Consider the following 12,920-nt stretch of genomic DNA (forward strand, 5'->3'; position numbering starts at 1 on the left):
GTTCCATTAAGGGATGTTACGGAAAAGTTCTGTTTTGCATGTTCCAGATTTTTAGGTAGGAAAAGTAGTAGTTTAGTTTTGCTCACATTTAGCAGGAGTTGGTTGGATTGTAACCAGTTTTCAACTGAGTGGAGTGAGTTTTGTGTAAGGGATTGAAGGTTTTCTATGTTGTCAGCAGAGTTGATGATGGTCGAGTCATCAGTATACTGAATAAGATTGGATTGGGGCAGGATGAGAAAAGGTCATTGGTAAATACATTGAATAGGAGAGGGCCCAATATTGATCCTTGTGGGACCCCTGTCCTAACTGCTAGAAAGGGGGAGTAGGAAGAGTTCCATCTAACAGCCTGGTGTCTATTAGTGAGGTAATCACAGAACCAGGAGGTGGTGGAGTTTGAGAAGCCTAGGTTGGAGAGTTTATGGTGAAGTATGGTATGAGATAGTGTTGAATGCTTTTGACAGGTCCAGAAAGAGGGCTGATGCTATTTTGCTATTATCCCTGACTTGAGCAATGTTATTAGTAAAGGATACAAGAGCGGTAGCTGTGCTATGTGTGGGGTGGAAGCCATGTTGAGTTGGTGTGAGTAGGTTTTTTTGTAGCAGATGATTAAGTACTTGCTTATGGATACACTTTTCCAGTATTTCGGAGAGAGGAGACAGTATGGCAATTGGTCTGAAATTGGTTGGCTCAGTGGAGTTTCCTCCTTTATGAAGAGGTACTACAAAAAATGTCTTCCAAATTTCAGGGACTTTGCCTTCTTTTATGGATCTATTAATCAGGATAGAGATGGGTAAGCTAGAGATGTAGCTGCATGTTTAAGGAATAATGGCAACAGGTTATCAGCTGAGGGTGAACCAGGTTTTAGTTTAGTTAAGAGCAACTTAATATAAGAGGTGGGGACAGGTGATAGTGAGAATGAGAGTGAGGGTGAGAGAGGTGAATCAGAGGTGGATGAAGATGTGGATGGATTGAAAGAGGTGTGGGTGGAGAAGTTAGTTACAGTTAAGTTTTCAATGGTTTCAATGAAGAACTTAATAAGGAGGGTTGCTATTTCCAGAGGAGTCTTGTCAGAATAAGGTGTGGGTGGGGTAGGAGTATCAGGTGAGAGAAGTTTATTGCTGGAGTTCCAGAATTTTTTAGGATTACAGTAGGGATTGTTAAGTGAGGATTGGTAATAGTTCTTTTTATCAAGATTGATTTGTTTCTTAGCTCCCTGTAAGACATAAAGTTAGAAGAAGTATTATTGCCTTTCCAGGTTCTCCAAGCTTTATCTCTGGTCTTCATGAGTGTAAGGGTAGTTTTAGTTAGCCATGGGGCATATCTGAATTTGATGCAAGTTTTCCTAGTGGGGGTAGAGGAGTTGAGGATGGATAGAAAGGTGTTGTTGAAGTGTAGGACTGCTTCATCAAGAGTGAGATTAGAGAGAAAGGAAAAGTTTATAGTAGAGAGGAGGTGATTTAATGAGTCAGGAGAATAGCTAGATAGATCATGGGTCACCTTATATTGTTGTACTTTATGCAGGTGTTCAGAGTTTCTGTGAACTAGTAAAGGTAAGTGGTCACCTATTGTGTCTAGTAGAGTGGTTGGATTATGGTAATGTTGGGGTAATATACTAGTATCCAGTCAATAAGTGAACTGGTAGAGGAAAATTTATGAAGGTGGGTAGGGGAAGAGATGAGCTGCATGAATCCATACAGGTTGAGAGGTAGAAGGTGATTCTTTATTGATCTTCAGCCAGTCAGTATTGACATCTCCTAGTATGATGGTTTCATAAGGAATAGTTTTAGATATCCAGGATAGAAAGTGTTCTAAAATGGCAACATTATTTCCAGGAGGGATATAAATTGATGCAATGGCAAGTTTTTATGGCAGCTAAGTTTAAAGTCAGCTAAAATTATCTCAGCTGGGAGAAAGTCAGATATGGGAAAAGAGATAGGGGAGACAGACAGGCAGTTAGAATACATGATTGAGACTCCCCCTCCTCTTTTTGAAAGTCTGTCATGTCTGAGGATATTGTAGCTAGGGGAAGAATTTCAGAATTAGAAATACTTGGTTTTAACCAGGTTTCACACAAGGCAAGTATGTTTGGGTTATGTTGAGTGATCCAAGCATGAAGTATGTTGTTTTTTTTTTAACTATACTTTTAATATTTATAGATGAGAGGGTGAGTCTTTTTTGGGGAATACTATTAGTAATGTATGATGGAGAGGTGAAAGAGAGCACAGAGATGGTAGTGGTATTGAAAGTATTTTGTGGAGAATTGTTAGGTCCTGGGTTGGGGTAGACGTCTCCTGAAAGTAACAGGTTGGATAATATGAAATTGATTATTGGAGAGAATGGGTGCATGTGTGGATATTTGTTTTTGTGGTCAACATGCTGTTTAGGTGTAAGGAAGTATTTGAATCTATGTGTGGCAATAATGGTGAAGTTAGATAGGGAGGGGGAAATGTGAGCAAAGGTAGAGGTGTTGTAGTTTGGAGATAAAGTGAGTGTGGGTGATTAGGTGTGTATAACTGTAGTGCTTTGATAGCATGTGAGAACTGATAGAAAGAGTAATGTAGGTGAAAGGAGAAGGAGAAATAGTATATTAAGAACAGTAGGCATATTAATAATTGGAGTAGTGCGAGATAAATGAGATTGTTAGTTCAGAGGGTGATGAAAGACTATAGGAATGATGTAAGAGTGTGAGCACTAAGGGGGTGGGGATTTAAAGAGGTGTGGGTGTGTTGTATTGCATGATTGGCTAGTGAAGTAGGTGGAGAAGGTGTGGCAAGCTATAAAGGAAATTGAGTCAGGGGTGGTCGGGAATGGGGGCAGGGTAGGGGAATGAAGTGAGCCTGAGCGATAGCAAGGGTGAACAGAGTGGGCCGCACAAAACCAGTTGGAACTAGCCCAGGAAAATCAATCAGCCAGGTTACTTCAGGTATGGTAGTTTGCAGCACTTTTACTGTTTGTAAATAACTTCTGTGTCCCTGGGTTTGGTTGTTATTAGCAAATGTGTAGGTTTTACTCCAATTGGTTTCCCCACTCAAATAAACTTTTTAAGTTGCTTCCAGTAAGGAGTAAGAGTCACAACCTGTGAGTTTTATTTATTTTAAAAATGCTCAGTGAGACCTAAAAGCAACTGGTGATTAATTTAGAAGTAATGCTGCTACCTAGTGGTATAGCTTGGAACCAAGTCTACACTGTGTGTGGGGGGGGGTTAAGCCATTTGTCCCTGCAAGTGTACACTACCTTTACAGCACATTAAAAGCTTAAGGATATGTCCTCATTAGCTACGTGGAGTGTTTGTTGCCTATATTAGTAAAAATAATTGATTCTTTCTGATGGTACCTACATTTACTTTTGAAACATTTATTCTCAAATGTTTAGGTTGATGCTTGCCTAAAACAGCTTCAGGTTGCAATTGAGGGGACCTCTTGTGGGTGAAGCCAACTGTGGAAACTGTTCTGTAAGGGAAGAGACAATATAAGAAATATTATAAATATTAGGTGGCTGAAAGTGTACTGGAGTTAGATAGAATATGAGGAGATAGTTACACAATGCCTAATTCCTTTTAGCTACTATGCTTGGTTTCAGACATTTAACATAAGTACAATGTTTGGCATTCAGTTAGCTTTTCTGTATGGTTGACGGGTAACGATATCAGCATTAATAACTCATACACAGTGGAAAGCCTTTCAAGAAATGAAATCCAAGTTTCCTTCATTCAAGCAAAAACCTACTGGCTTTTAAATTATTTTCTTATAATATAGTAACAACTTTAGTAGCTATGCAAGTGCTTGCAGGGTTCAGCTGTTACCGCACGTTATATAATATGGAGTAACATACTCTCTATACAAGACCAGGAAGTCTAGGGCATATTGCTGGAGTAATAGGAGCATGCAAGATATCATTTTAAGGAGATGGAAGGCTGCACTGAGTGAGGGAGTGGATGACAGAATAGAGAACACTTTCTGTTGGCAGCTTTAACTCCATTCACATCTGCTAATTTATTACAGTCACACACACACACACAAAAAAAAAAAACACATCCTCATACATCTTAATTGACCCTGCTTTAATATAATTTCCATGCTTTTGCATCTTATATTCACTGTGACCCTGTTACAGACAAATGTAACTAGTCAATAATGCCAAACATTAGAGTTTCATACTTGTAATCCTTCAGGTACAGCTTTTAGTTGTTCTATTAACTTTTCAAGTGAGTTAAATTAATATTAAATAAGTGTCTCATCTGTTGAGTGTTTCCTCCATACTATAGCCAGATTTCATTAGCCTAGGAGTAAAGAGGTATGGAAGCCTCCACAAACACACACATACATGCACACACACACACACACACACACACACACACACACACACACACACACACACACACACACACACACACACACAGACTGACACTGTACATCTAGCACACACAACTCACCTGATCACACTCATACATACTCATACATACACACACACACACACACACACACACACACACACACACACACACACACACACACACACACACACACACACACAGCACCACCACCTAATCCAAAACTCCCCAACACTTGCCTCTAATGTGATTTGTCCCATTGAAAGTGAACACAAATCTTTGGCTGAGTTAATTAATGGGATAGCAAAGCTGATTTATGTGGTCAATTAGTCCTATGAATCACGTGGCTGCATAAATCAGAGTTAATTAATGGGATAGCAAAGCTGATTTATGTGGTCAATTAGTCCTATGAATCACTTGGCTGCATAAATACCTTACCATACCTATTTCTGTGGAAAACATATAACTAATTATCATATGCCATTCCCCCAGAATGCCTCATTAGCATTTATTGTAAGTCGTGAAAACAGCCCAACATAAAGATTCTACAGACTAAGACGAATCAGAGGTAGGGCTTTCTATAAATCAGAAAGAGCTACCACCAGCAATAAAACATCTACATTAAGGCTCACCGCTGGCAGTAACCCTTTCTGAATCCCAGGGTATAGCCTTCAAGCACTCAGCAGAAAAATACTTTCATTCAGCCTGCTCATGCCACTGCCTCCTTACTTCAGAACCACTAAAAATTATTATCATGTCTGCAAACAACTAGTAATCCTTCACTGTCACTGCATTCCTTTAATGTATGTATCTACTAGTGTCTGTTGAATTATCATGTCTGCAAACAACTAGTAATCCTTCACTGTCACTGCATTCCTTTAATGTATGTATCTACTAGTGTCTGTTGAACTCCATGATTGTGCATCAATCACTGCATGTTGCCAGAAATGTTTATCGAATGTATGTATTATTATTTTTTTCTTGCTGTAACAGCTGACGTATTGATTTAATATATTGTCTCCTCGGGACTATTGTAACCCATTCTGCTGTATCACTGATGCTATCATATTTAGAAATGTGCAATATATGTAATTTATGTTACATTATAGTGTATCTGCCAATGTGTCTCTGTCACTGAATTCTGAAAAAAAAGTTTGCTACTCTGTTAATACCACTTACACTGCATTTGAATGTCATATATCCTAACTCTCTTTATATTGTAATGTTTTCATGTCGAGATTTTCTACGAGGGCTACTGCTGAAAAATGGTCCTGCTCAGTCAGACTATCCCAGTTAACAAAACGAAAATATATACTAATAAATATATCAATAATATGGTTATCAGTTGAATGACACTCTTCTTAATACCAGAATTTATAACCTCCTTCACATGAAAGAATAGTTACAATTTCCCCATCCATTTCTCTAACCTTGAAAGGTCCTTCTTAACACTTTAACTCTCACTTACTATTACATCCCTAATTTAGTGACATTTGCTAATGTTACAACTTTCTTAATTTAACTACAAGTATCCAGTATAAGCAAATAAACAGTAAAGGACCAAATAGGACCCAATGCAAAGCCATAGGGAACATTACTAACCACTCTCTCTTTTGCCCTCAGTTTTTTTACTCCTCGCATAATTTGTCTTTCTCCTGCTTTATAGCAGGCTGTAATGCATTCCATCCAATTACAGTAGACTCCCTCTTATCTGGCCTCCTCTTTAACCGGTCATCAAATTTCTGCCATAGCCCTAGCAAAAGACAACAGAGAAAAGCAACATTTCTACCTCCTCTGGGCTAAATGACAGACATTTGAGTTTTAGACTTCAAATTCTTTAGAAAAATGCATACTAACACAAATCTTGTTATTCTAACTGATTTATGACCTTTACATGCTATTTTGTATGCTTTTTTTGATTAGCCAGCCGTTTGTTTAGCCAGCCTAAGGTCCGGTCCCAGTGAGACCGGATAAGAGGGAATCTACTGCACTCCCCACTCTATAACCTTATGCTTTCCAATTAACTTATCATGACTTGGAGAATCAAACACCTTTCTAAAATCCATTTAAATTACATCCACGAGTGCACAACAGACCAATTCCTTAGTTAGCTACTCATAAAAAGTTATCAAACTATCGTCTGAAAAATACAAAGAACTTTTCTGTACCTATCAATAGTTAACTAGAGTTTTGCTAAAATTAATAAGCTACAAACTCACAGGATTACTACAGTCCAAAGCCCCATAGCCCTGTCACAGTAAGCAAACTACACCATCAAGGCTTCTTCTACTTTCTGAAACCATAGCATGTTGCATTAGCTTGTGAAAATCACGAGTCCAGTCCTTAAATATTCTCCCCAGCATATCCTCCAGTGTGTAAGATACACTGACTTTACAGTCATTAATACAGTCCTTTTTCATACTATATGTAGAGACTGGTATCTCTTCTACCCCAGCTTATCATGCTATTACCACAGTCCTGTTGTTTGCTTATTCCTGAAATAATGGTATGGGGCCTTTCCAGGAATTCTGCTAACTCTCTATTAACTCTAGGGAGATGGGGGGATTGTGCTAACTGCCTATTAATTCTGGGGAGATGGGAAGGATTGTGCTAACTGCCTAGTAACTCTGGGAAGATGAGGGGATTATGCCGCCTATTAACTCTGGGGAGATGGGGGGTATGCACTTTGACTGAATGATTTGTTAAGCATTATCTTATGCAAGCTTCCTCCAAAACCATTTGTTTATAACCTTCATTTAAAATGAACTGAAGTTAAAATAAGATATATCTGATGATTTTGGAACTTACCTTAGAAAATGCTGTTTTGGGAGTTTATTCCAACAACTACCCAAGAGGTCCTAAGATGTACCCCTGCCCCTGTCATTCCTTGGACATATCCTTTTACTTACGTCAAGATTTGTAGAGAACTGCCTTTTCCCAGAATTTACTCAAAGAAATGCAAACTTCAGTGACACCTACCCCTGTATGTGTGTGTTCATATGTACTTAGTAGGCATACAGTCCAGGAAACCATTCGGGAGAGGTGAATCTCAGTGTGTGTGTGTGTGTGTGTGTGTGTGTGTGTGTGTGTGTGTGTGTGTGTGTGTGTGTGTGTGTGTGTGTGTGTGTGTGTGTGCGCGTGTGTGTGTATGTGTGCATGTGTTTGTGCTGTAAATCTCAGTTTACTGTAACAAACAGGCATTAAAAATCGAACTGTATCTTTATCCCTTACAGAAGCCAAATATGACAAAACACAGCAAAATGCATGAGTTAGACAATCTCTACGTGCTAACTGGCCAGAACTGCTTAAGGATAGTCTATACACCAGACATGTAATATTGTTATAGATTGTAGACAGCATACTGTAAGTGTGACATCAGTATTCAACAGCTAATTCAAGTCATACAACAAATAAATGATTGTTCATAAATGTACATTGTTCTTTAAACTGAAGTCATTTATTTAGTTTTAAGTTAAATGGTACTGTTTAAGATGGCATCAACTTTAGTTGTTTAATGGAATTTTCTATAGTATTTTTCTTGTTGCCCCCCCCCCCCCCAAATGCAATTGTTCAATGTACCTCAGCATGTTTAACTGACTTCCTAGGTTATATGATAGTAGTGCACCACCACACCACTGCAGGATTTATTTTGTCGGACTGTTGTTTAATAATTATACAGCTGTGTGTCATTTTATTTATTTACTGAACACTACTGCGTAATCAAACTTTCAACCAGATATCTCTGTTTTGCCAAAAAAACTCAAATTCGTGATGAGCCTTTACCCTTTAAGAAATCAAATGTTTTTTTCCCCTAGTGAAGCACAGTAATGCTGATATGAAAATCTGAGCATCTCTAAACAGGATGCCTAGATGGACGTACATTAAGCTGAACTACTATCACACACACAATTGCTACAGTGAGTATTATTGTACCGAAAGTTAAGAAGACTTTTAGTAAGAATTTTATAGCCCGGGTCATGGCTGAAAGGATTACTTGTGATCAAAATACCCACATCTAGCAAAGAAACTATGTAAAATAAGTAAATAACTTTCTGCTTTAGAAGCTTCTAAGCAGCAAACATTATTGCTGTAGAATCCGTGCTGCTCACTTGTCATGGTTCCTGCCCACACACAAATACTGTTCTTTCTCTGTCCCTATTAGCAGCTCATTGAACAGGGAAGGTTATTCTTCTATAATTGTGCAGAAACAGGAAATGCAAGACATCATCCTGCTGTCTATAACCTGTCTTTAGCTATAACAAGAGTTTAGCCTCTTCCCATTAAAAAGTATGCAGTGATCATTACCAGCACAGAGGTGGGCATAATTATACAGACATAAAGAACATAAACCAAACTATTCTTCCCTGGGATTTGAAATGGTCTGAGGAAATTAGGTAGCTGTCCAGTGCATCAAGGACTTACCATTAGTCCTAGCTGTCAGTAGTACCAGCAGACAAAAACACCACAGCTGTCCTTGCCTTTTAAATTCCATTCTGGCTTTCTCTACAAGACTTACTAAGTCTAAAACATTCTAAGAAGAACAGCATACCCGTGTTATTTTTTAATTCATTATCAAGCTTTTATATGCATTTCTTCACGAGCACTAGACTCTCACAAAAATGCTTTAAATGAGACAGGGGATGCAGTGACCAGTTAAAAGTTGTCATTTCTGTGTATCATCTGTTGCTAGGAGGTTGCCTAACACTGTTGCAGCTTTGTGTTTAATAATCTGTTTTACTTCAGTCACCACAGTGAAAACAAGGCAATTCACAGGGCTATACTTTGCAGACAAAGCATAGTGAACTATATTTTCACTTTGAGGTTTATAAAAGGGTAGGAAGCTTTACAGAATATTCAGATACTGTTCCAAATGAATATTGACATGTTCATGGCTGCCTGAACAGTCCATCCCAGTTGCATTGCTTATAAATTTGGCTTTGTGTCAAACTCAAAAGTGTGTGCACATGTATATATATGGAGAGATGCTTGTCAGAGACTGCTAAACGGGGTCATAGTTCTGGAACTGCGTCTCTTAGGTTCATAGGTTCATAGGTTCATACTAGGCTATCTACCCTATGGCATTTATAAGCCTAGCCAGAGTATGTTTGGCTTTCACCACCCATTTTAAATTAATTTTGCTATGCTTTTTTTCGAGGTTAGTATACTGTGCCTCTGTCTAACAGTGACACAGAAGTGATACCCGGGGTAAACCTACAATCTCCCATCCACTCATCAAGATTCCTCTTGAAGAGAGTCAGTGAGGGACTCTGCCTAACCTGGACTGGGATTTTATTCCAGAGTGAAGGGAGCCTCTGGGTTATGAATCTGTCCCTCCAGCATGTCCTATTTATTTCAGTGCTGAGGTTCAAGTCTCTCGAGCGTGTAGCTTGATGGGATTTGGATTTTTTGAGGTGCAGCATGTCCCTTAATTCCGGGTTGGACATGGCTTTATACATCAGGCACAGGTCGCCCCTGAGCAGCGGTATGCCACTAAGTAGAGCTGGAGTTTCTTTAACCGGGCAGCATATGGCATCTGTTTGAGCTCTTTGATCCTCTTGGTGAGGTACTTTTGGGGTCTTTCCAGTTGCTGCAGGTGTTTGGTAAGGTACATCCCAAAAGGGGCATTGTACTCGATTATGGGCCTGATGAGGGATGAGTAAAGAGGCACGATGACCTCCCCTAATCTAGATGTGAATCCCTTCATGATTAGGTGGGCTATATAAAATGTTTTTCTAACCACTTTGGCCACTTGGTTGTCAAATGAGAGATTGCTATCAACTTGGGTCCCCAGGTCCCTAATTACTTCTTCTGTACTTAATGGATTACCACCTATGTGGTAATTTGTGGGCACTTTGTTTTTGCCAAAGGGGATGACTATACACTTTTTGGCATTTAGCTTGAGGCCATGGCTCTGCCACCAGTTGTCTGTTTCTATGAGGCCCTTTTGGAGGATGCTTGTGTCGGCTGGAGAGTCAATTATGGTGCCCAGTTTGCAGTCATCTGCGAACTTGGTCAGCCACCGTCCTTCTGTGTTGGCCTGTACCTCCGAGAACTATATACCAAACAAGAGTGGTCCCAGGACTGAGCCTTGTGGGACGCCAGTTGTAACTGGTTTGGAGTCTGACATGGCTCCAGCAATTCTAACCATGTGGGTTCTGTCCTTGAGCCAGTTTGCAACCCATCTAGTGACATAGGGGTTTATATTTAAGCTGGTGAGCTTATCTATAATGCCCGAGTGGGGTATTGCATCGAAGGCTTTTGCGAGGTCCAGGTAGGCTGTGTGGACCACCTTCCCTTCGTCAATGGCCTTGGTGACTGTTTCAAAGAAGTCGACCAGGTTTAAGAGGCAGGATCTGCCCTTAACAAAGCCGAACTGGGTAGGATCCAGTGTCTGTAGGTCCCCAATGTCTTTATTTATGAGGTCCATGATGATCCTTTCCATAGCTTTGCAGTCCAAGCTAGTCAGGCTTATGGGGCGATAGTTTCCAGGGTCCGTTGAGGCACCACCTTTGTGGAGAGGGACCACTGTTGCTGTATGCCACTCTTTGGGTACATATCCTGTAGTAAGGTTGAGATTGAACAGTAGTTTTATGTTTGGGTTTAGCTCTTCTTGGAGTTCATGTAGGACACAGCCCGGGACACCGTCTGGTCCCATTGATGCTGTATTTTTTGCTTTGGAGAGGGCGGCTCTTACCTGAGCATCTGAGATGTCAGGGGGGCAGCACTCTGCTGGGATAGATATTTGCCCTTTTGGTAGGGAGGGGGAGAAGAAGTTTGCACTGAACCTGTCAGCTAGGATGTTGGCAATGTCTGTGGGTTCGGTGTATTTTTTGTCATTTTGGACTAATTCTGAGCATATCTGGGAATTCCCACCCAGGTTCCTAACATAACTAAAGAAAGCCTTGTGATTATCTTCCGATCCAAGAAGGGGATTGTATCTCATGTGGCACACAATACCTTATATAACAAGTGAGGGGGTTGTCATCTTTTGGGGGTTCTCAGCATTACAGTACCACATCACTTTTGAAGCTACTTAGTGGGTAGAGGAGGGGCAATGAGATAACTGTAGCCTGTAGATCTAGACACGGGAAAAGGACAAGATGATAAGTAGCCATAATTTTGTACATTAACATAAAAATAGACATGTTTTTATACACACACACACACACACACACACACACACACACACACATGTGTGTATACATATATATATATATATATATATATATATATATATATATATATATATATATATATATATAGGTTCATAGGTTCATAGGTAGGTACTAGGTTACTGGCCCTAGGGCCTATATATACCTAGCCAAAAGTTTCCCTGGTGTTTGCCACCCAAGAAAATTATTTTCCTGTGCCCCTGTCAAGCAGAGCCACAAAAGTGAACTCTGCAGTGAATTTCCTATTTCCCATCCAATCATCAAGATTTTTTCTTGAAGAGTGCTAATGAGGAGCTCTGTTTGACATAGATAGGTAGTCTGTTCCAGAGTATGGGAAGTCTCTTGGACAGGGATCTATCCCTCCAGCATGTTCTGTTTATTGTGGTGACATGGTTTAGGTCCCTAGAGCATGTAGCTCAGAGGGATTGGGATTTCTTTAAGTGGAGCATGTCTAACAGCTCTGGGTTTGACATAACTTGTATGTTAGGCAGAGATCGCCTCTGAGTAGGCGATATGCGACAGAGTAAAGCTGGAGTTTTTTGAGATGTTCTGCGTAGGGCATCTGTTTGAGGCCAGTAATCCCCTTTGTGAGGTATTTCTGTGGCCTTTCCAGTTGTTGTAGATGTCTTGTGAGGTACATACCAAAAGGGGTGTTGTACTCTATAATGGGTCTAATGAGTGATGAGTAGAGGGGAACAATGACCTCTTTTTTTCTGGATGAGAAACCTTTTGTGATGAGGTGAGCCATGAAGAAGGATTTCCTGACCACTGTGGCAATGTGATTATCAAAGGAGAGACTACTGTCCACCTGTGTCCCAAGGTCTTTTATCACATTTTTGGCGTTAAGTAGACTACCAGCTATGTGGTAGTTCATGGGTACGGAGTTTTTACCAAAGGGAATGACAATACACTTTTTGACATTGAGCTTCAGGCCATGGCTTTGACACCAGGCATCTGTCTCAGTGAGGTCCTTTTGTAGTATGTCCACATCGTTAGGAGTTTCGATTATAGCTCCTAGTTTGCAGTCATCTGCAAACTTTGTTAGCCAAAGACCTTCTGTGTTAGCCTGTACTTCAGAGAAGTAGATACCAAACAGGAGCGGACCCAGGACTGAACCCTGTGGTACTCTACTTGTCACTGGTCTGAAGTCGGATTTGGAGTCTGCTACTTTCACAGTGTGGGTTCTGTCCATGAGCCAGTTTGCAACCCATCTTGTGACATAGGAATTTATACCTAGTTTAGTGAGCGTATCTATAATTCCAGAGTGGGGGATGGTGTCAAAAGCCTTGGCGAGATCTAGATAAGCTGTGCGAACCACCTTACCCTCATCTATGGCTTTGGTGACTGCTTCAAAGAAGTCAATCAGGTTTAGGAGACATGATCTGCCTTTTTACAAATCCAAATTGGGTAGGGTCCAG

The 12,920-nt window shown here is 40.2% G+C and overlaps 1 protein-coding gene across 3 annotated transcripts in view; it reads right to left on the reverse strand.

Moving 5' to 3' along the window:
* The window catches only part of LOC122811470 (class II histocompatibility antigen, M alpha chain-like), a 304,256-nt gene extending 295,314 nt beyond the window's left edge, over positions 1 to 8,942 (reverse strand). The window contains exon 1 of one of the 3 annotated variants that reach the window (XM_044083328.1): positions 8,753 to 8,900. In XM_044083328.1, coding sequence (XP_043939263.1) covers positions 8,753 to 8,822 — 70 coding nt within the window. In that variant the 5' untranslated portion in view covers positions 8,823 to 8,900. Of the gene's footprint in view, positions 1 to 8,752 lie in introns of all 3 variants that reach the window. The other 2 variants (XM_044083325.1, XM_044083330.1) reach the window with 2 other exon arrangements.
* Between the last annotated feature and the right edge of the window lie 3,978 nt (positions 8,943 to 12,920).

This window comes from Protopterus annectens, chromosome 9.part0 (assembly GCF_019279795.1).
Source record: "Protopterus annectens isolate FY-2018-M chromosome 9.part0, PAN1.0, whole genome shotgun sequence".
Taxonomy (NCBI): Eukaryota; Metazoa; Chordata; order Ceratodontiformes; family Protopteridae; genus Protopterus; species Protopterus annectens.